General features: G+C 38.3%; 1 protein-coding gene across 2 annotated transcripts in view; it reads left to right on the forward strand.

The window, feature by feature from the left end:
* Positions 1-23,512, forward strand: part of VPS41 (VPS41 subunit of HOPS complex) — a 106,831-nt gene that overhangs the window by 17,305 nt on the left and 66,014 nt on the right. For both annotated transcript variants that reach the window (XM_014892600.2, XM_088167829.1), the window contains 3 exons: positions 404-511; positions 3,552-3,629; positions 22,214-22,288. In XM_014892600.2, the coding sequence (XP_014748086.2) occupies positions 404-511; positions 3,552-3,629; positions 22,214-22,288 (261 nt within the window). The remainder of the gene's footprint in view (positions 1-403; positions 512-3,551; positions 3,630-22,213; positions 22,289-23,512) is intronic.

Genomic DNA, 23,512 nt, shown 5'->3' on the forward strand with positions numbered 1-23,512 from the left:
ATATCCATCCTTTTTGTATTTTACTTCTAAATTGCAAATGACTAACTTTATGTAACAAAGTACACATGCACATTTTTTCCTGCTTTTTAGATATCAAGTAAGTGCCTCTTACAGCTGAATTGACATGCTGCTATACAATCTTTGCACCCAGAACTTTGGAGTAAAAAGAAAAGCCAGTAACAAAAAAGCACAGCCCAAGCCCCTTCAGATGATTAAACTGTGAAAGTTTGGCTTTTGATTGTAATGGCTGTTGTGAAGAGATCGCAGTGATCCATCTTCGCCTGTTGCTGTGTGATAGTTTTGGGATATCTTTTAATTTGTTTCTTATCTGAAATAAACTTATAAATATTTTTGTTGTTTTTTTCTCTCTTGCTCTCTTTTTCTTACACTCCTAAAAATTTAGGAAGATGAGAGTGAAGAAGAACCTAAGCTTAAGTATGAACGGCTTTCTAATGGAGTGACTGAAATTCTCCAGAAGGATGCAGCCAGCTGCATGACAGTACATGAAAAGGTATTATCTGACTTTGTGGCTAAGATAGCACTTCTGATTGGTTTTATATGTTTATCTGTGCTTATAATGCATCAGTATATTTCTGTGTAGAAGTGATGCCAGATCTAGAGTTGCACTGCAAGGCAACAGTAACATAAACAAAATTCACCATTAACCTGTATTGAGCAATCCACATTTTCTCAGTGATAAAACAAGTAGTTCACATGGTTCAATTAACAGCAGACCTCAGAATCAATTCCCTTCTTGTTTGTATCAAGTATTTTTTCAGTAAGAAACACATTTTCTCAATGAGGAAATGAGGTGAGAATTCAAGATGCAGATATTTGTTAGATGAGATGTTTAAATAAGCTGCTAGAAAAATGTTCACTCAGTTTTATTTAAGAACAGTATTATGAACTGCAGTCAGAATACAGTCCTAACTTTTCTTTATTCAGAAAGGAAGTTGGTATATTCTGTGCTTATTTGTAGAGCCTGTGTCACTAAAGACCAGCATGATCATGCCAGGAGCTTAGCATATATTCGGCTGTGGAAGACATGTTAATACAGTATAGAATAAAGTAATTACAGTATTTTTTGTTTGCTTAGGTTTTTCTTTTGGGGGGTGTTGTACTAACACTTCCCTGTCCCCCTTCCCTGATTCAGTGTGTTAAAAACAAAGAGAGGAACTACACATGCTAGAGATTTTGATGTACCAGAGAGTGATAGGGATAAAGTAATAGACAATGCAAACTAAAGAAATTTTAAGGAGAATTAATATTTTGTTCTTAAAAAGAATAAACTTCATATGCTTCTTTAGTGACTTAAACAATTGCTTTTGTATTTTATGAGTTTTCTTCTCTTTTATAAATATTGAAAAACATTTTAGAATATTGAGGCATGCTGAAGTGCATCTGAAAGTGTGAGTTAAAGATTCGTCAACTATTAGTATGTAAAACATAGTAGCTATTTTCTGAATGTATAATTTTTCATAGCCAGTAATATCTCCTTAACAGTTATTGTTGAGGGATCTATCTTTGTTATTCGGCTATATTTTTAGATTGACTTGTGCTATGTTTCTTTTCCTCAGAGGACTGTTGCTATGGCTCAAGAGGCTCTTAAGATGAAGCTTGTATTTTAACAGTGTGAATGAAAACAATAAGTCTTTTAAAAATGTTTTTGACAACTTAGAATTATGCTTAGATATTTGGAAAATTGGCAAGCATTTCCTCTTTATCTGTGGCCTGTTTCTGTTACCTTTTATTCCTGCATCTCAGGTAAATTTTGAAAGCCAAGAGTTTAACAGGATTTTTCTATAAGGATGTGCACAGATACAGCTTTTACTATAGTGTCACAAAGCGTGACAATACAGGAAAACTGTTGAAGTATCCCAGCACTTTCAGTTTTCCAGCAAACTAGATACACTATTTATGAGAAGAATCAATATTGTTAGAAGCCAGGTACTGCGGTCTTTTAGGAATATGTCTCTTGCAACAGAGAGCTTAAAAATGAAGCTGGGTTATAGGTTTCGCAAAGGTATTTCTGTTTCATTCTGGTTGGTTTTTTGGAAATTTTTCCCTGAACAAACAGGAAAAGCCCTGCTAAATGCTATCATTAGAAAAATTATACAGTAATATGTAAAATGACCCTGACTGAACAGTTTAACTTTGTTGAGAATCCTGTGATCTGGCTTCTGCATTCAGACTAATTTCCCCCCAGAATTTTTTTTTTTCATTTTTGCTGCTAAAGCATCATATTTTCACCAGGCTTGCTGTCTGCACTGGATGACTAATCGTCATGGCACCTGGTGCATTCAAGCAGGCCTGTGCAGTGGAATAGTCATACCTAGTTATGTCTGCACACCTGATGTTTTATTAACCAGTATTGATTTTTTTACCCGAGGGACTTTTTTCTTCCTGAAAAAAGGCAACCTTGCAGGAGTGAAAGGCATTGCAGGGAATGAATTTCTAATGAACCCCTTCTTTCCCTTTCTTGACTCCTTTTAATGTAGCTTCATATTTTAAGTGCCTGAACTGAAATTTCATTTTAAGCAATTCCATTTTGATAAATCCTTTTAAACCTTGACTTTCTGTAAGGTTATTTTTTAAAGATTGTGCTGCCTGACTGACACGCTTAGCAGTGCCTGTAAATTTGAGCATTTCATTATAGGTTGCAATGAAGCATGCTCACATGCAGTGAAATACAGAGAATTGAGTAGCCTAGACTATTTCAGTAATGCTGAAAGTGGGAGGATGGGGGAGGGGGCAAATAAAAGAAACCTCTGTCATAAATCAAGTAGTACTGAAATTCTATCTTTTCTGTTTAGGTGTAGTTCACATGGTTCAATTAACAGCAGATCTCTCAGAATCAATTCCCTTCTTGTTTGTATCAAAATAAGTTTGTGATAGTATGGATTTATGTGGAGATTTCTTTATTTTGCCACTGTTTTTTCGAATTAAACTCCCGAGGTTTCCAAGGAAGTGTATTTGTGTTGGGAGTATTCTGTTTAGGAATGTTACTATGTGAAGGAAAGCAAACCCAGGAGTTATTTGTGTGCTTAAATGCACTGTCAGAGACCTTCCATAATTCAGCTGTATTTTACCACTGGCTTACAGTTGGCCTTTTGCTGTGTTTGAACATTTTGTTTTTATTTAAATAATGAAGGAGAATTAAAAATAAAGCTCAAAGGAAACATTAGGATTGAAACAAAGCTGCAGAGAGGATCTAGGAACTATTTCAGATCTCTGTTGGTTCTTGCTCTCGCGCTGCATTTTTAATTTGCTGCCACAGTCCATCAGCTGGTGTGTACAGACTGCAGACACACCATTAGTTGTCAGTGGATGAGGGTTCTCATGACTCATTCTGACAGCTAACTTGCACTATCACAGTAATATGGGCTTGAAGCCCTGTTTTATTCTTTGGGTACAGTTAAAATAACCTTTCTCTATAGAAAGTGGTGTGCTTTTTTCTGTTCCCCAGTGTTGCTAATCCTGTTCATTTAGCATTGCTGTAGTATTTCTTGTGGTGTCTTTGTGTTTATGTAATCAATCTCTTTCTTTCACAGTTTTTGGCACTGGGAACACATTATGGAAAAGTTTATTTACTGGATGTCCAGGGGAACATCACACAGAAGTTCGATGTTGTAAGTATGACATTTACATCCATTTACAGGGATGTAAAACTGCTGCAAAGCATCAATAAGTCAGTTAACACTCTTATACACCTGCAATTACACTAATACATTCCATAGCATAAAAAGCTGTGTATGGTCCTTGCAAAAAGAAGTTGTGCTGGATGGGTTTTGGTGAGCACATCTCAGTTTATATATAATAAACTTCTCCATGAAACAGAAGAGGAAATACGTATTTATGATTGCAAGTGACTACTAAAAATGGAACCCAGAAACTCATTACTTTCATAAGACATGAACTTGTTCATTAGTTGACTGTTGTCAGTTATTAGTTTGTGTGCTATCATCTTACCTAGTTGCCACAAGTAATTGAAAACTGATTGATTGCCCTGCTGGCTCTGTTTATCAATTACAAATATATAATCTTAATATTTAACATAAATATTTTGAAGTTTGAATTATTAAGAGATTGTATTGATTGAAGGAAAAGAAGAAGCCTTTTTCCTTATTGTGGTTCGTGGTATCAGAGGAATAAAATGCTACATTTAAAGCTCTGTTCTAGAGTATTAAATGTTCCATTTATTGTGGATATTAGTTCATTAGTTTCAAATTCCCTGTCTTTCTTGAGGGCTGGAAGAAAGAGAATTAGCAATTTTTTTTCTCCTTAACTATCAAAAATTCCAGTAGCCAAGCACTGGTTTTTCGTAGCAGTGTAAGCACTAACCACAGAAACCATCACAAGATACAGACATGTTTGCAAAGAGAATAATGCATTCTAAATCTGACACAGCTGCATGGAAGAGGTCAAGTGTTTGTGTATATTTTTTGAAAAATCTAATTATGAATTGTGCAAGGGAGTAGGGGAGTATAAACTTTAGGCACAGCTTTTGAAGGAATTTTTCGGTTTAATTTTAGTCAGATTGACAATGACTTTACTGGGGATTTGTGGAGGGAGCGGAAAACATTCCCAAAGCAGAGAACTTCTCTGTGTCCCTGGAACAGGCCCCGTGGAAGACGATACCTAAAAGATAAGAAACTGCTTGCTTAGTGACGAATAACAAAAGAAATTCAGCCCCCCTTGGTAGACCCCTGTGTTATCTTTCTGTAATATTATTGGTTCATTTTTCTTTCGTATTAATAGGCTAGTTTTAAATCTAAAGTCCTTCGTGGATTGGTTAGCATTAAGAACGCCTTTGGTAATTGGTACAAAATGTATAAACCCCCAAAACATATAAAAAGCCCTTTAGAAACCCCAACCACTGAATATGCTGGACTGGATACCTTCATAGAATAAACTATGGACTTGTGCCTCTCTTCATGTTCCCATCTCTTCACCCTGCTGGCTTGAGGCACGTTGCAAGCCAGACTCTATCTGGGCAAGGCTTGAAAGCGTGTTCTGTCACCAAGGACTGCTGGGGCAGTCTCGTGGTCTCAGTGGAAACCCCCAAAATAACTGGCAACAGGGATTGACTCAAGTCAAGATAATTACGTGCTTCTATTTCTTTTAATTTTGTATGTTCATCAACCCTGCAGCTGAGAATGCTGACTGCATTTCAAGAGAGGAAAAGCTTTTGGTGTCTCCCTTCCAGTTCTGATTACTTTACATGACTGCTTCTTGATAGAGTTTCTCTGGGAAGTAGGAGTAACTCTCTATTTGAGACAGGTCAGATGAAATGTACCTGAATTACTCTCTTCCATTGCTGCAGTAGAAGACAGAGACTCACTCAAATGAAGTGGAGATTTTGTATTGAGTGTGGCATTAACTGTCCTAAACTTGTATTTGTTCATTCAGTGTAAGGTGCCTGGAAAACTCTAGTTGTAGAGCAGTTTTCTTCTGTCCACCACCAATGCCTTGTTGTCTCACACTGATTCCAAGCAATGAAATCCTCCTTATGTAAAGTCTAAGGGACTGCTTAGGTGTAGAGCAAGGAACAAGTTACCTGTCATCTGCTAAAGTCTATGAAACAAAATCCCTGCATTCTCTTTAACTCACCCTCTCAAATATGCTGTTATTTGCTTTGCTTTTCTTTACTAAAAAGTCCTAGGAGTGCTTGCTGAGAGGGTGGTTTCTTATGAAGCAGTTAGCCTGCTTCAGGATGATTTTTGTACTCTGTCTCCTTATAAAGATGACAGTGATTTCTTTTAAAACTGTTGTTAGAGTACAAACTGCTTTTTGAGCTGGAGAATAGGAAAAATAAATGTTCTTGGATTCTGTTCTTAATTTTTATATCTCTTTTTGTAACGTACATATCTCCAGTGCAATAGATTATATCATGGATTAGGTGGAAATGGTGCTTCTTTTTTCCTTTTTCCCCCCTCTTTTTTCTAGTTTGAAGAAGAAAGATTTTTCTCTAGCACCACTTATATTTAAAAGAAAAGGTTTTCGAGGAACTACTAACTGTTGCAGAACAGAGCAGGCTGCCTATGTGAGAAGAAAGCAGCTCTATGTACATGGCTGCTTAAGCTGAGAAGTTTTCTGAATTAATAACATCAGCTGCTGAACCCACAGACAGTTTATTCTGAACCGGCTGCTGTACGTCAAAATATTTTCATTCTAACCTGAACTTCTCAAGATGTTGAATTTCAGACTAGAGGCATCACTATCAAAACATTCTGTGGGGTCTTCCTTCAGTTCTCTCCTACTAATGCTTCTTTATTGTTTCTCCTGGGGAATTTGCATTCAAGTATTGTCATGTTGTAAGTCCCAAATAAAACCTAACCACTTCTTGGAAAGATAGGGAATTACTTCCTGAAGTCACCCAGGGATGAAACATTTCTTGTAAATGTGCTGGCAAAGACTGTTTTCACTAGTGGGTTTTTTTTCTGGTTCTTTTTCTCTGATCCAAGAAGAACTAATTTTTCTCAGAACAGTTTTCAATGGTGGAATGGCATATACAGTTCTATCTTGAAGTTGTTAATAGGAGAAGTGAGAAGCTCATGTAAAAAAGTAAAAATTATTTTCAAATTAAGTCTTATTCTCATCCAGCTCTTCAGGTATCTGATGTTGAATCCCATGCCAAGTGGACAACTGGTCTTTTCAGGCTTGCAACTCCTCTTGTCAACAGCAATGGAAATGTGTGCTTTGAAACTGTTGTGAGATATTTGTGGTTTGGGGGTATTTGAGAAAGGAATTGGCAGGCTTTGGACTTTTTTGTTGCTTGGTATCTCAGCAGTCTTGCTTCTGCTCTTGTTATCCCTCTCTCGTCTTTGCCTAGAATTTCTGTAGCCAGGGTGGCTTGTCTTTGACAATGTCAGCTGCCTAAGATTAACTGGTAGGCATCCTCAATAATGTATGTTTGACAAACTGGTGTTCTCTTGTATTAGGGTTCAGTGCATTGAGTGAGATGAAATGTGTCAAATGCACTGAAAATTATTACTAAAAGGCAACAAGAAGAGAGAAGAAAAGCCTGCTAATTCCACTGACAAAGGATGATGCAGGACTGATTCACAGCACGTTAATTCCAAATGTCTCTCCATCTTTCTTTCCTTCTTAGACTGTCTACAATTTATTAATATAATTATTGCCTGAACTGACATCCTGTGGATTAAGGATTTGTAGATACGAAGAAAGCTGTACAAACATGTTTAGTTACATAACAAATCAAAAAGCTTTCAAAGGGCAAGAAAACCTGTCCCCATTCTGGTCTTCTAATAAACATCAAGCTTAAAGCAGAAATGGTAAGAAGTCTTGGATGGTGCCAGTGATAGTCTGTTAGAAGGGAAAGATTGCCCATTTTACAAGTAACGAGGATTTAAATGTTTAATGCATTGAAGGTGTTTCAGTGGTGATGCATGAGTCTAGAAGATGATGTAAATAGTATTTTAAAGCTTCTCTTAGTACAAAGAAATTGAAGTCCTTTTAGCATGCAACATTTGTGAGCTATTCGAGACTTGCTAGAGTTTCAGAAAGAAACCTCCTCACATCATCTCTTTTAAAAATGTATTTCTTTCCTTGCATTGTGGTTTCTTTCGTGATTGTCTCACATTGTTTAGCACTAACTATTTTATTACCAGTCTTTTATTGGAGTGATAGTAATCCAAAATCTCTACATCACCTCTGCTACCTTGAAAACTTGAAAGGGAGTTCATTCTGTGGTGGTACTGTTGCCCTTGGGTGTACACCCAAGTTACAGCACTCACCAACCTCTGGAGCAAGATCTTGCTTGAAGGTCAGTCTGTGGCCTGCTTTTGGTTTTGCTGATAACTCAACAGGTTGTGAAGAAAACATCAGAGGTTTCAGCTGACTTGATATCTCTTGGCAAGAGTTTAATTGTTGACAAGAAAAAAATATTTCCAACAAAGAAACAGCTGTTCTTAAGCACTGAGTGCTACTGCTAGTAATGATGCAAAACCTACTAAGTGCTGTGGGAGATTATGCAACATCTTTCAATGGGGAAGGTAACTTAGCTTTTCATTGTATAGTGAAGAAGTTGCTTTGGATGGAACTTTGCATGAGCCTTTGAGACTAAGATTATATAAATGTCACTGTGACAAGCTACTTAAAATTCCCTGTTTATTACCTTTAACCACATCATTTTAGTTGTTAGTGTCAGACTATGAATGAAAACTTAGGAAGTGAAGCAACAGAATTTAAAGATCTGGGTAGCTCTGTGTTAGTATTTGCATGGTGTCACTGTGCTGTTAAATTTGAAGCTGAAATCCTGTTTTGTTTACAAAACCAAGTGGGCTATTTTAAGTGATAGTTCCAAAACCAAAATAAAAATTAAAGTTTTGATAGAAGCAAGTGTCTATGCTAGGGACAGGTTTCCTTCTCTACCCTGGGGCCTCCCACCCAAATAGGTGTTGCATTTTTATGTCTTAAATGCTTTATGCCAACCTCTAGCTCTTTCAAATGGAAAAAATTGATAAAAATGTCATCTTTTGGGATTTTTGTCCTAAGTCTTGAGGGTCTACACCCGATTTAATATCACTTCTGCTTCTGTGTATGTGTCTTTTCATTTTTAACTGCAGAGAATTTGGAAATCCAAAGGATTTTACAGTAGTTGTGGGAATAACTCAGATGGCTTTTGAGTCTGTCTTTTTGGTATAAAGGCTTGGAAAGTATGTTTTATATGTTTATTCTGGTACTGTTTCCAATGGGAACTGTGGAGCTATTGAAGATTCAGAACCATCTTTGGCAGGAATCATGGTGTACCTGTGGTATCTTGCCTAGACTGGCAGAAATTGTGGTGTCATGACCGTAATTCCATAGATCTAGAAAAGCTTCATGTCTGACAAAACTGAAACAAGAAGAAAACAACCTCTTGTGCATGTTTTGAGCATCATCTTTGTACCATTGTATCTGACTTTCCTTTGAAAGGAGTATTGCTTAAATTTTTAGTTAATCAAAAAGATCAAAGGGGTATGGAAGGCAGTTGTTATTAATAGAAATGTTGCTTGGAATATGGATGAAATGTGAAAATTCTAAACAATTTTGGAATCACTTATGATTAATTTTTAAAGCTCAAAACTGAGGCAAGTGTGACTGTTTCATTCAATTATTCTTTCAAGCTTGTAGTTTCAATAACTGTAGCTTAGTGCAAAATAATGTAAAAAGTTTAGCTGGAGGTATGAGTTCAGCTACAGAAAGTCTTCAATGGTCCAGTCATTTATTCCTTGAATGTTGTTGGCTCATACAAGTCAGATGTGTGCTTGTACTGCAGAAAACAGTAATATGTATGCTGTAAATCTAATAAATTTTAATTAAAGTCTGGGTACTTTATCAGCTGCTTCTGGAATAGCAATTGTTTCTGCCTTCTCTTTTGAACTCTTGACTTAGCCACTATGTTGCCCATGTGCCTTTTTAGAGAAGGATTACAGCCCCATCTTTAGACCAAATGGCCCTTCTACAACTTCATTATCCTTCAAATGCATATTGTTTTCCTTTTTTTTTTTTTAACATAGAAGCATTGGAAGAATTCTCCTTTTTTGTTCTCCAGTATCAATCACTTCTCTTCAGAGTGGGTATCCTGTTGTTTGTCAGTTGCATTTCATGACCCAACTCTAAATGTATTACATTTAAGGTACTTTAGCAGCCCTCTTTAATGTCACTGATTTCAGTAGAAATCTGTTATGTCACCTTTTAATGAGGTAAAGGACTGTGATTGTTCTATCACAAGCACCTAGACATAGACAATAGCTTACTTTCTCTTGACTTAGTAGGGTGCTATCATATTCTGCATGTTTGTTGGTTTTTTTTTTAAATTGAAGCATTGAGTATTCTGGGGGAAGATATTTCAAAAGGGGAGAATGCTAAACATGAAGGTCATTAAGGACATTACTACTGTAGTATTTAATACAGCATTGTTGATCAATGAAAGGGCAAAGTTTCCAATTTTTTCTCTTTTTTTCACCAGACCTTGTTGCCTCTTTTTTCTTTGGGGGATCAAATAGAGGACCTTACTGTAATCCTGATAAGTGAATTTACATGTGTCACTTTCAAACAATTTTGAACAAAATTATTTGTGATATTATTAAGATACATCAAAGTCATAATTTTTTTTTTTCCTTCTAACTCTTTCACCATCCAAGTCAAGTAACATTTGCTATTTGAATGTGTATCACATCTCATGACTATTTAGAAAGTGGACCAGTGGGCCAAATTGCTCTAGAGTTTTCATGGCACCAATGAAACAGCTAGGATTAAGTATTTTCATAGAAGACTGATAACTCAGATGTGCATTTTCTAAAACCTAATAACACTTAAATGCATAGGGAAGATTTGGAGAGGTTTGATTGTAAGAAGCTAGTGTATTGCTGTTTCCTAGGGCTGTTTTCCTTTCAAATGGGGTATTATACCTGGATGGCATTTTTGTCCATAGGGAATGCAGGCACTTATGTGCATATATGGAATAGCAGTAGTTTGCCTGTCAGAATTATTAAGAGTTCAAGCATTAATAAAATATTATTTACATTAGAAAATGTTTTCCTAGTTAGAAAGACTTAGTTCTGGAGGACAATGCTTTCTTATACAAGTTGACATTAATGACAGAGCTACGTCCCTTTGTTTCCATTAACAATAAAAATACAGCGCTATTAAAAATAGATAATGACATAACAGGGGCATAATATGATGAGCAAAACATGAAGGCAAGACCAAGTAGTTTCTGTTATGGGGAAGATATTATTGATAATGAATTTTAAAATTCTAATTAAAATTCCTTTCTGAAGGATGAGACTTACTTGTTTTAAAAGACATGTCAGTGTGTATAGCACTTTATTGCACTTGTGATGGAATATTAAACATGTACAGTCCAGATGTGACCAGTGTCTGGTGTTAATGCCCTCAAGAGGAGCTGTTAATAAAAGTATCTACTGTCAAGCTGGCCATCTCCACTGTGGTGCTGCTGAAGAAGTTAGTTTCACTCAGTGTCCTCTGACACAGAGAAACGAAAGTATACAAAATGTCAGAAATCGTTATTTTGGTGTTGGAAGGTTCACCACTATAGTCCTAAACTGGCTGCTAATTGAAGTCTAGTTATTGAAGGTCTTGGCAGTTTTACGGATAGGAGTTTTGAAATGTGAGCAGTGTAAAGATGGAGTGAATTAATCTGTTTGCTTTTTTGATCTACTTTAAATAAGGTTTATGATATGCAATCAAATGTACACTTCACTGGTATTGAAATAGAGCCTCTTTGTATGTAAATGCATTGAGGAGCTTGCACAGGATCAATTCATCTTCATATTTAGCTTTTCCTATCGTACTGTCACAATGAGGATATGGCATACAATATACTGCTTACAGTAAGTTAGAGTGCACATCATAGTACACAGTTTCTAGTGTGAGTACTTCCTATCTCCCTCCAACTTTTTGGTTTGCATATGTTTTTAGGATCCTGACAAGAATCAGACACCCAACATTGACTGAGTATCTCTGGTGGACTTGTGAGACTTTGCCAGATGTTTATAATTGCAAATAACAAAAGTTCCAGATTTGGTATCCAAAGAGAATACAACACTTTCAGTAATCAGAAAATGTGTTTATTATTGCATATAGCTCTGACTTATGCCAATCTTTATCAGTGTTGATAACTGAAAGTTTACATGGAAAATGACACTGTAGGTGTAGGTGATGGCTGAGCTTGAACATTGATCACCCAGTCTAATATTTAACTATGCCAGCAATATGACGACTCCTGTTGTTTTCAGCAGGGAAAGGGAATTAATTCCCTTATAATATTTCTGCATCTCTCTAAATCCATCAGTGGAGATCTTTTCACTGATTTCAGTAGCCACTGGGTTTGGATCATTGTACCAGAGTGGTTGACAAGCTAAAATAATTGGAAAAAGTACTTACTGCAGTTTTTCATTGCAGGAGCTTTTAGAAAAAAGAGAACTATGAGGAAAATAATGGCCCTGTGCAGAATGTGTGGAGAAACAGTGTTTCTAGGCTTCATGGAGTGATGTCCTCTATCTTGCATTAGGTCAGAGAGTGGGATGAGCATCGTGGCTGTTCAGAAAACTTTCCTGGAAGTGATGTTGGCACAACAGTGCATGAGCCCTGAGCAGAATAGTCAACAGCCCCTTTGCTTCTTCAAAAGTTGTTTGGTGGAAGCACCAATAAAATAATCTCTAAAAAGAAAACCTCTACTGACAACAGCTTTCACTTTATGGCCTGCTTGGCCTTTTTCATTAGTCACATTTCTGAAATGTGGCTTATCAAGAAACGGAGTAAAATCTCATACTTTCCACTTCAAGGATGTAATTCTACAAAAATTCTGTTAAATACATTAATGGCAGTGGTAGTGGTATTTTGTTAGAAACAAGCAGTGAAAGTGCCCCTAAAGTTACATCCTCAGAGTTTTTGATGTGTTTTGGGGATTGTTCTTCAAAGCCCACCATTTAATAATTCAGTAGCCTCTCTTGAAAGGTTATATTTAAAGATGAATTCCCGCAAGTTCATTGTGTTGGGCAAACTGTTCTGAAAGTAAAGCAGTTACAGAAATTGGTGAGGTGAACCTCCACATTGCCTGGAATAGTCTTTCTCCCCAGGGGGTGTTGGGTTTTCCAAGGAAGGTATATCTATCACCAGCAGACTTACCTCAGCCCTCTCCCTGGACTTCAGCCTTCCCCATGGGTGTGTGAGGGGGAATATTGCTTTATATATTCTCAGATGGCTTTAATACACAGATAGCAACAAAGAAGTAGAGGAAGGCTTAGGACATAACATTGTTGAAGAGCCCTACAGTTATACAGAGGATGACAAAGGGGACCTGGGGGAAGAAGGACATGGGAGTAGTTTGCTTACTTTGGCACAGGTTTCCCAGGAGGATATCTCCTTACACAGCAGTGTTTTAACAGAAAATAGGTTTTTCTTCAGATCCATCAGGAATTAGCTAACAGTTCAATTCTGCTAGGAAGTAGTCTAGGCTTTCAATATGGATTTGGTTTTGGTAATAGTTCCATCATTCCTGAACAAGCATTCTGATTATCTAGTAACTATTAGAGATTTAGGGAGATCCCTTGTTAATATTTTTTTTTCCCTTGGTTGTTTTTTTTCTTAGTCCCTGCAGTTGACAAACAAGGTTAAGGGGTTCACTGATGTGGAAAATACTGAAATCACTGTAGGCTTTTTGTTCTTTCTCACTGTCTTAGACTATATTTGAGAGACTTCTTGTCCTCATATTCCCTTAGTTTTAGACAAGCTTTTGAGATCTTTGTTTTTTGTAGGTAAGATCTGCCTTCCTGCAGACAAAATAAAAGTTAATATTATTATTGTTTTGTGTCCCAGACCTTGTTACTCTCCCGAGCTTTCCCATCTCCCTTTTCTTCTAACCAACATAATCTCCCATTTTTCATTTGGAGAACGACAGATTCAAGAGTGTTTATAGGAAATGCAATGGAGCAAGAATTCTTACTTACCAGAATTTCGCTGTTAGTATTGTTGAACTAAACCTCTTTGGTGTGGATATTAGTAAATTTTCAGCAAATTAAACTTTAGGTGTTGTGAATATAGTGTATGCTACTTTGTTGCAGGCGGTGAACATCGTTTTTCCTACAGCTGCCTTTTCAATTTAGACCTTTATGTTATTGTGCTTTGTTTTTCAGCTATGTGTAAATACATAGGTTTATGTGTACTTCTGTCTTTTTATAGGTAAATCACGGTACAGGATCAAAATTTGGGGTTTGAGTTGCTTTTGCCTGTATTGTATCAATAAAATCCTACAAATATCTGAAATACATGTGAGTCAGTGTGACACTGCAGCATTTGGGGCAAGAAAAGTGCATGGGTTCGGTTTCTTTTTAAAGACAGCTCCTCAGTACAAGAGAACTCTGGGTGGTATGAGTGTTTTGAAGTTGAAACAGATGGGACACAACATGTAATACTCTCGTGCTTAGCTGTTGCTGAGGATTTGGAGTGCTTTTCAAAGCAAGTTCCTCATCCTACATAGAGCAAGGCTTGCACTTTGTGAGGATCTTAGCTTAGACAATATGACAGTATTGTCATATGACAATAACTAAGGTGGTTTCTGTTTGCCAATCAGTATTTTACACTTGGATACTTCCACCATGGTAGAAATAATACAAATATAATAATGGTAGTCCATATTCCACTAGTTTAACATATAAAACCATGGGTTGATTGTTCATATTGCTGCACATTGGAACTTTACATGCTTGTTTATGTGAATGGCATGCAGATGAAACATGAATAAATGAAAAATAGGCACTTTCAGGAGGCAGGTTTTTTATTACAATGCAACTGTGTACATACAATTTGCCTTAGTACGGAGAACAGCTACATAATCATTGTGCAGGCCCAGATTGATACTCGTGCAGCAGAAAAGATCCTTAGGTGTTTTTCTTCTTTTGGTATGTATATGTGTTTGTGTGTGCACAGTGTCGCGTTCCCCTGAGGGAAACTACGAGGAGTTCTTCTAGAAATGGCTGGTCAGGAAGTAGAAAATGGAAAAGGAGTGGGGGAGAGGGGAGAGAGGGTGGCTTAGTGCGGTCGGTGTCCCGGCTGGGGGCGGCGCTCGCTGCCCGCAGTGCCCGGGCCGGCTCTGACCGAGCCCGCGGCTCCCGGAGGCTCCACGGGCGCGGCTCCCGCCCCGACGGCTCCGGGCTCGCTGCGAGAGGGAGCTGCGAGCTCCAGGACCCTGGACAGGGACACGGCCAGGAGCCGGGGCAGGGCTGAACGCAGGGACACGGGCAGGGACACGGGCAGGCAGCACAGGTGCCAGGGCGAGCAAGAGCCAGCGAGGGCAGGAGAGGCAAAGGCAGGCTGGGACCACGGCAAAGGAGGGAGCGAGTGAGCCAGCAAGCGAGCAGCAGCGAGCCCCTCAGCAGGCTGAAGCCAAAGCTAAAAAGCTAGTCTGAAAAGTTCCCAGCCAAAGGACAAGTCCCCAAAAAGACACAAAAGGCATAAAACCCAAAAGTCCCCCAAAGCAAAAAGCACAATTTCCAAAGCCCCCCCAGGTCATGGTGTAGTTTTTATGCCCTCTGGCTGCTCCCAAAGTCTGCCTGCTGGCAGGAGATCATTGGCCCAGTCTAACCTTCTGTGGCAGTCCATTGGTGGAGTTCAGTGTCCCTACTGACTGTCCCATGGCAGGTGTTGCCAGGTGAAGTCCTCCCAGAGACAAGTTGCCTCCTGCACATGGCACATGTGCAGCCTCTCCCCCATGTGCTTCTGACAATCAATGTTGAGACAAATCAAAGCTAAATTGGCTTGTCACACACAGATAAATAATAATGCTTAAATTAATTTAGGAAAAGTTTCTGAAAATTCTTTAAAAACTGTGGATGAAGGCACTGATTAAGGGGGATTTAGAAGTGATGGGAACCTCTTGAAGTAAAATGAGCTTTGCTGTAAGTATGATTGAACACCACTTTGCTTTTCACACTCCTAATGTGCGTGTGGCTTGCCTGCAAACCATGGCTAAAAGGCATGAAGTCACAGACAACTATTAAAATGTTTAGATTCCTAGCTTGTAAATATTGCATTTCTCACAGCATTGGAGTGAAATCCGGGCTTATGTTTCATGTTCATTCACTTCATATCCATTGGGATGCAGCATTTGTGAAAGAATCAATTATCCATTTGTTAGCTGGGGGAGCTTTACAAATTATACATTAGCAGATTGATTTCTCAGGTTCACCATTGGGGGACTGATTGTATAAGGTGGGTTGATGATGAGTGTCAGGGGAGAAGGAGTTGCCACAAAGAACACAATTAAAAGAAGCTTTCTGAGTGGCCATGAATTTACTCCTAATTGAAGAGCTGACTTAATCCATAGTAAGAGCATTTATTTCAAGCATTTTACATTAGGTAATTGATTAACACATGAGGTATATTTGCTGCTAGATATTTGATTTTCCTTTCCTTTAAATTTAGGATTTTGCAAAAATCTGCATTTATATCTTTATGTGCAAGGTGTCCACTAGCTTTCTCTCCTGCTACCTAAACTTCTCTTTCATCCATTAAGGTAACATTTTTTTTGTTCTATAGTGTCAGCTTGACATTATTGATTTTGAACAGTCAAACTTACTTACGTTGTCCAGAATTCCAAACATGTCTCCATCAGAAGGAAAACTGCAGCTAATGGAAATTCAGCTGAAGGAATTTCTTCCTTCTTTACTGGTACTTTAACAGTGTGTGAAATTCTGAAGCTGTTCCCAGGTAAATCATTTAAGTGTATTTCCATTCCTAACTAACAGCGTCCACCTTATTGCCAGATTTGAGTTATGTTGCTTGAGAAATTCAATGTGTATTATTATCACTTATACAGTACTGGAAATATCATTCTGATCACAAAGTAGTCGTGTATTTTTACTTGATTAGCCTTATGCTAAGGGTCCTGATTAGGTAAAAAAAAAAAAAGATTACCCAGTGTAATGCTAATGAAATAATAAATAGTTTTTTCAGCATTTTGTATACAGCTGCCTCTGGTTTTATGATATGAGGTTTAAGGTTAGATTATCTCTTAACTGAGTGATATTTATATGGGTTAAATGTTCTAAATTTTAGATTCTTGTACATGTTACAGGTTTTTTCCAACACCCATTTAAAATACCTTTAAAACAATCGAGTAATGAAACCTCAATGCTTATCATGGTTCCAACTGTATTAAATAATCAGTCGTTCAAATTATGATGAGTTAGTGACTACTTGTGTCTTCTCTAACCTTGAGTGATTCTTCATCTTTTATAGACATGTAAATGCCAGAGGGGCATTTATTCCTTTATTGTAAAATCCACAGCCTGTTGTCTTTTGTCAGACAAATAAACTCTGCAGTGGATTAGCTGGACAAAGCTTTAAAAAACACAAGGGAAAGGCAGTTGTAACTTTGTGCCTCAGTTTATAACATTTTATTTTTTTAAAAAAGCTATGTGAGAGGGTGTGACCCACAATATTATTTGTGTTCCTCCTTTCTGAAATATCAAAATTATCCACAGGGTATTGAAAGCAATTGAATGCAATTAATTTTGATGCAATTTAATTTAATTTATTTGATACAATTAAATTTGAAATGGCGAGTAGCTTTGCTGACTGGTACAGAAGTATATTTAAACAAATGATGGTTAGGAAAAGAAGAATTGGAGGTGATTCTGGAAGAAACACTTTGGTTTAGATAATATATGTACCAATTTATCTATTGTCTTTTCTTTCTGAATTCCTGGATAGACTGAGATCTTAATTCTCAAACAGCTTTCCAGTGGAACATAGCTCTGGAAATCATACATTTGACTGTTATTTAACTCTGAATAAGAAAAGTCTGGCATTAGAGTTCTTCCTGAACTTTATTTTAAAATGCATGTGATATTCAGCCTGGACTATCATGATCTGTCATCACTTTCTGAGCTCCACAGAAAGTTCTGCCTTGTAAAATCAGCGAACAACCTAATAGTCAATGTGCTAGTTTGGCTTGAGTACTGAAAAAATTTACTCTGTCTTTGCTTTGCTTTGTGTACGTCATTTCCTGTTGAAACTTAGCAGGAGGTTTGTGTAAATCAGCAGGTCTCTTTTAGTTGAATTTAGGTGTTTTCCCTGATTGTCATCTCTGTATGGTGCAGACAAAAAGGAAAAAAAATAATAAGAGAAAGAAAAAGTTAATAGCAACTGATGGAGGTGTTGGGTGTGTGGAAGGCTTGTAACAAATTGCTAGTTATATGTGCTGTTATAAAATACTGTATCATCAAATTTCTGTTTAACAATAGAGCATGTTGGGAAGTATCGTGCTATTTTGAATGTGGGAAAAATGCAAATACTCTAGAATCACCCTTTTTTTTCACTGACAGCATTCTAGAATCTTAGAATCACAGAATGTTTTGTGGTGGGAATGTAAAGATTATGTAGCCCTAATCCCCCCTGCCATGGGAAAGGACAACACCCCCTAGACAAAGTTGCTCAAGGCTTTATTCAGCCTGACTTTGAACACTATCAGAGTTGGGATATCAACAACCTCTCTGGGCAACCTGTTGGGTGTCTCACCACTCACAGTATATTTCTTCCTAATATCTAACCTAAATTTCCGCTTTTTCAATTTGTACTCGTTATTCCTTGCCCTATCATTGTAGTTCCTGATGAAGAGTCCCTCTCCAGTTTCCCTGCAGGCCCCCTTCAGATACTGAAAGTTTGCCATAAGGTCTCTATGTGATTTTCTCTTCTCCAGGCTGAACAGCCCCCACTTTCTCAGCCTGTGTTCAGAGGGGAGGTGCTCCAGTCCTCTCACAAACTTCATGGCCCTCCTCTGGACTTGCTACAACAGTTCCATGTCTTTCTTATGTTGGAGATACCAGAACTGAATGCAACACTCCAGTTGGGATCTCCCATGAGCAGAGCAGAGGGGCAGAATCGCCCCCTTTGACCCTCTGGCCACGCTCCTTGTGATGCAGCCCAGGACTCAATTGTCTTTCTGGGCTGTGAGCACACACTGCTGGCTCATGTGGAGTTTTTCATCACCTGTCACCCCCAGGTCTTTCTTAGCAGGGCTGCTCTCAGTCACTTCTGTCCAACCCATTGGTGTATCTGGGATTGCAGTGGCCCACGTGTAGGACCTTGGGCTTTGCTTTGTTCCACTTCATGAGGTTTGCTTTGGCCCACATCTGTCAGGGTCCCTCCGGGTGCCATTGTCCCTTCCCTCCATCATGTCAGCTGCATCACACAGCCTGGTGTCATCAGTGAACCTGCTGAGGGTGCGCTTGGTTCCACTGTCCATGTCAACAGCAAAGATTTTGAACAGTATCGACCCCAGTGTGGACCCTAGAGGGACACCACTCATCACTGGTCACCACGTGGACGATGAGCCGTTGACCACCATTCTCTGTGTGTGGCCATCCAGCCAGTTCTGTATCCACCAAGTGGTCCATCCATCAAATCCCTGTCTCTCCAATCTGGAGACAAGGATGTCGTGCAGGAGTGTGAAACACTTTGCATTTAGTCCATGTAGACAATGTCAGTTGCTCTGCCCCATCCACCAGCACTGTAGTCGTAGAAGGTCACCAAATTTGTTAGGCGTGATTTTCCCCTTGTAAAACCATTTTGGCTGTTACCAGTTATCTCTTTGTTGACCAGGTACCTTAGGAGAGTTTGCAGTAGAATCTGCTCCATGACCTTGCCTGGCACAGAGGTGAAACTTACTGGTCAGTAGTTCCCTGTGTCTTCTACTTTCCCCTTTTTAAAAATAAGGATTTTATTTCCCTTTTTCCAGTCATCAAGAACGTCAACTGACTGACACAATTTTTCAAAAACAGTGGATAATGGCTCAGCAGCTTTATCTATTAGTTCACTCAGGACCCACAGATGAACCTCATTAGGTCCCATGACTTTTGCACCTTCATCTTCCTTAGATGGTCTTAAAGGAGGAACCTGATCTTCTCCTTTATGGGACTCAGGATCCTCATCCTCCCAATCCCTGCATCTGCCTTTCTTGACGTGGGTGGCATGGCTGGAGCACTTGCTGTTGAAGACAGAGGCACAGCTATCATGGAGAATCCCAGCCTCCTCTTTGTCCTGGGTAGCCAGGTCTCCTGTTTTCTTCCAGATAGGGCCCAGATTATCCCTAGTCTTTCTTTTGCTTGTCACATACCTCTAGAAGCCCTTCCTGTTATCCTTAGTATCCTGTAGGAGAGGTTTTGCCTTGCTGGGCACTGTTAATTACCTGAGTACAATCACACATTTAATCTCCAAAGTATTGCTATATGGCTTTCAAACCACATCACAACAGATTAATTCCATCTTCCTGATCCTCGTCTTCAATGTTTATGTGAAGATAGCTCACATAGTCCACTTTGCCTACTTTCTGCACTTCATTTTTTCAGAGTCAAACTTTATCAAAGCCATTTGACAGGAAAATAGGAACAGTGTGGACTGTAGTATTGAGCCATCAGCTCCTCTGGTGTGTCCTGTTTTGTGTCTTTTTTTCTTGGATTTTGTTGCAGTAGTTTGTCCAGCAAGGCCCATCACATTGGAGTGCTGCCAGATTTGCTGTTGTTGTAATGTCAGTCTGATGGTGGATGTAGGTGCTGGAGTAATGAGAACAACATGACCAGCTGAACACTGTATTTTAGTGTATGACCCTCTGCCAAGATGGGACTATTGAAGACAGATGTTTTGTCTTTGCAATTGCAAAGTAACAAATGAAGAGAAGAAACTTAGTAAGAAAGTTGTAGCAATGGCAACCTAGATAGAGCCCAGAAAAAAACTTTCTATGCTTGTCCTTTCAGAGGGCCAGAGTTGTTTCTGGTTGTAGAGGGAATGATGCAGACATGCTGTCTCTTTCCCCGTGCCCACCCCTAGACAGAAGCAAAGTCTTCTCTTGCACCTTGATGAGCAAAACAGAAATTTAGAAAGGCATTTTTCAAGGCAAGGCAGGAATAGAAGTATATGCTGGTTATGAGGCTTCTAGAAAGTCAGACTAATAACTGATACATCTTGCCTTACTCAGCATCCTCCCTCCAGTCTTGGAATTAGCCAATTCTGTGTGTAGAACAGAGCTTTATGTTGGCCACACCATCAGGTTGATGGGCTTGAGCTGTACTCCTCTGCTGATACCTCCAAAATGTGACAGGAGGAACACAGCTGTGGAATGTGCACCAGCTGCCTGCACTGCTAGTCATGCACTCGTGTCTCATCTTGAAATGTAGCCACTCAGCATAACCAGTCTGTAGCAAACGAAAATTCTTCTGGAGCACATAAGGAAAATCAGTTTAAATTCCAAGTGAACTTCTTTGCAAACAACACACAGTGGAAAGACTACTTTGTGATAGGCAGTAATTGCAATATTTCCAGGTGCCATTTTGTGGTGAATTATGTATTCCGTGCACAAGAAAGCAGGGAAGCAAAAGGGCAGTGTCATTTTCCTAGCTTATCAGGCAACTATGGCAGTGCAGTGTTCAGGTATTCAACCTTGATTGTAAAGAAGCTTCTAGAAAATATGATTTGGGCATGTGTTATTTTCAAAGTAGATGAAAGGTTCTGGATGAAAGCTTCCTTTCTCTGAGTTGGAGTTTGTTGTGTGTGTGAAAGATTATGGGGGTAAAAACTTTCCAAAGGGTGTGAGAGTACCTCAGTTTATCTCCTGTAGATAGCCCATGTGGACAGTATGTTTTTATATACTTAATATGTACTTCTAATGCAATTCTAACTGCCATAGCATATATAAGGGCCTGTGATACATCAGACACAGTTGTGTAACATCTAATGTGCTCCCACAGATCCAATGCTCTTTCAGTGACACTTTAATTTTACAAAAACATATGATGGATTTCTTTTATCATGCTCAGAACCACAGGAGTGATCTAAGTTGTGGTTAAATCCATTCAATATTTTATGAGAATAAGAAAAGTTGTGCTTCAAATGTGACTTACTTGTGTGAAGATCCTTCAGTGATTCTTGAAATGATGAGCTGTTTGTTACAGAGGGTGAAATCAGGATCATGGTACATAAGTTTCTTGGTACTTGAATATAATTGGATTGGGTTTTGTATGCATCAGGTTATCCAAATGATGTTATAAGTTAGTCCTCTGTACCTCAGGTATGAATAGCTGTTTCAGCTAAGTAAACAGTAGCAGATGCTGTCTAACCCTGGAGGTTATAACCAAAGGTATATTTGGATAGGGAAGAGAAAATTTATTAAATCGGGACAGTTTTCAGGCTTTTCTCCATATTTGTCTAAGAACGAGTAAATCTATGTTGCACTTCAAGACCTTCTAATACTTCTGAGAACGGTAGTAGAGCGAAAAATAAAAGTAAGAGAAGGAATTTGAAGAAAGAAATCAGACCAAACTAAAAAAGTTTTCAATCGCCCTGATGCCTGTGGGGTCACCATATTTTATCCAAAGTTTTGATAGCAGGAACTAATAGCCAGGGAGCCCAGGCTCAGATGCTGAAGGTCTGTGAGCCTGGCACTTCATGAGAGTTCCAGAGCCCTGAGGCAGGTAACTGGCAACAGAAAGTCAAAATTTTGGGTTGGGCAGAAGGCTGGAAAGAAGGCTGTCTTTTGGCTTTGTCACAGATATCCTATTTTGTGAGGGTTTTTTAGTACATGCAACTAAACATTATTCAGCCATTAACGTGTAGTCTTTCAAAGTGCAAGGAATGTTAAAGTACGTCATTGGTGATTTTAAAAGTACTTTTCTTTGTTTTCTTTCTCTAGAGCCCAGTGAAGATAAATCAGATCAGCCTGGATGAAAGTGGAGAGCACATGGGTGTTTGCTCAGAAGATGGGAAGGTACAACAAATCTATTTATATATTTTCTGAGGTAGCAGGTAGTCCTAGTATTACACTAGGATAATTGTGATAACCTGTGGAGTTGTTTCCTGCATTTAGCACCACTACTTTGACCATACATTTTGAGAACTGAACTCACCTTTGAGTACTCAAAATTAAAGTCAAATATATTTTGCACAAATATGCTGTAGGAAAAGTATTTACAAGAATGTCAATAATGTAACTGCTATTAAGCTGATTAACAGCTGTGACAGGAGGACATGTCAACTTAATCATTACTGCTGTGCCAGTTATACTTCAGTGACTACTCTGCTGTTCCTGCAAGACAGTAGTTTAATGCCTTTCTGCTATAAATCCACAAAATTGGATTTTGTGGACATGATTTCTGTGGGCTGGTGGTTTTCATTTTCACACACTTTATGAATGTTTCTCTTGAATTACAGAATCTTTTGATAAACAATCATAGTTTATCAGAAGAATAAAGTGTCTTACAACAGCCACATTAAATAAATGTAAAATCAATATATGTACAGTTTCCTAAAAAACTGACTCCTACTTCCTTGACTGAGGACATATATCATTTGTGTAGTGTATAACTAACAATTATCAGTGCTCCTCTGGAATGTTGAGCTGTGACATTTAGTGGTTTTGGTGATTGATTTTCCAGTTATAAGAATGTCTTCTTGTTTTTTGAGTCGATGACAGTATTTTCTAATGTTGGTTTGCAATGATAAAATTCTGATGCACAGAGTGTATTTAAGCTTCTTTTTTAATACAGCACCCATATACAAATGCAGTGCATTAAAAATAATTTAAATAATTTCTCAATATCCAATTTACTTACTCAAGAGAACATTTCTTACACAGTAGACTTGAGGGAGGAGGAGTTAGATAATCCTAATTTTGATCACATTAGATAATCCTAATGTTGCATTCAGTAGAAGTTCTTTAAATTAAAATACAGCTGGATTTTGCAGTAGGAAAAATGGGGAAACAACCCCTCAGGACTGTATGCATTTGGGTTTTTTCATTCCAAATAGTTGGTTTTTATTCCCTCAACAGGCAGGCAGACAGTTTGTATATCCAGGCCTTTTATTTCTGAGAGATATCTTGATGTCAGTATCTTGACATAGTAATTAGGATTCTAGTGCCTATCAAAGTGGTTATAGAATTTTACATCCTGTGTGAAACACCACTAGAGTATCCTATTTGTCTAAGCAAGAT

This window comes from Sturnus vulgaris, chromosome 1 (genome assembly GCF_052056855.1).
Source record: "Sturnus vulgaris isolate bStuVul1 chromosome 1, bStuVul1.hap1, whole genome shotgun sequence".
NCBI lineage: Eukaryota > Metazoa > Chordata > Aves > Passeriformes > Sturnidae > Sturnus > Sturnus vulgaris.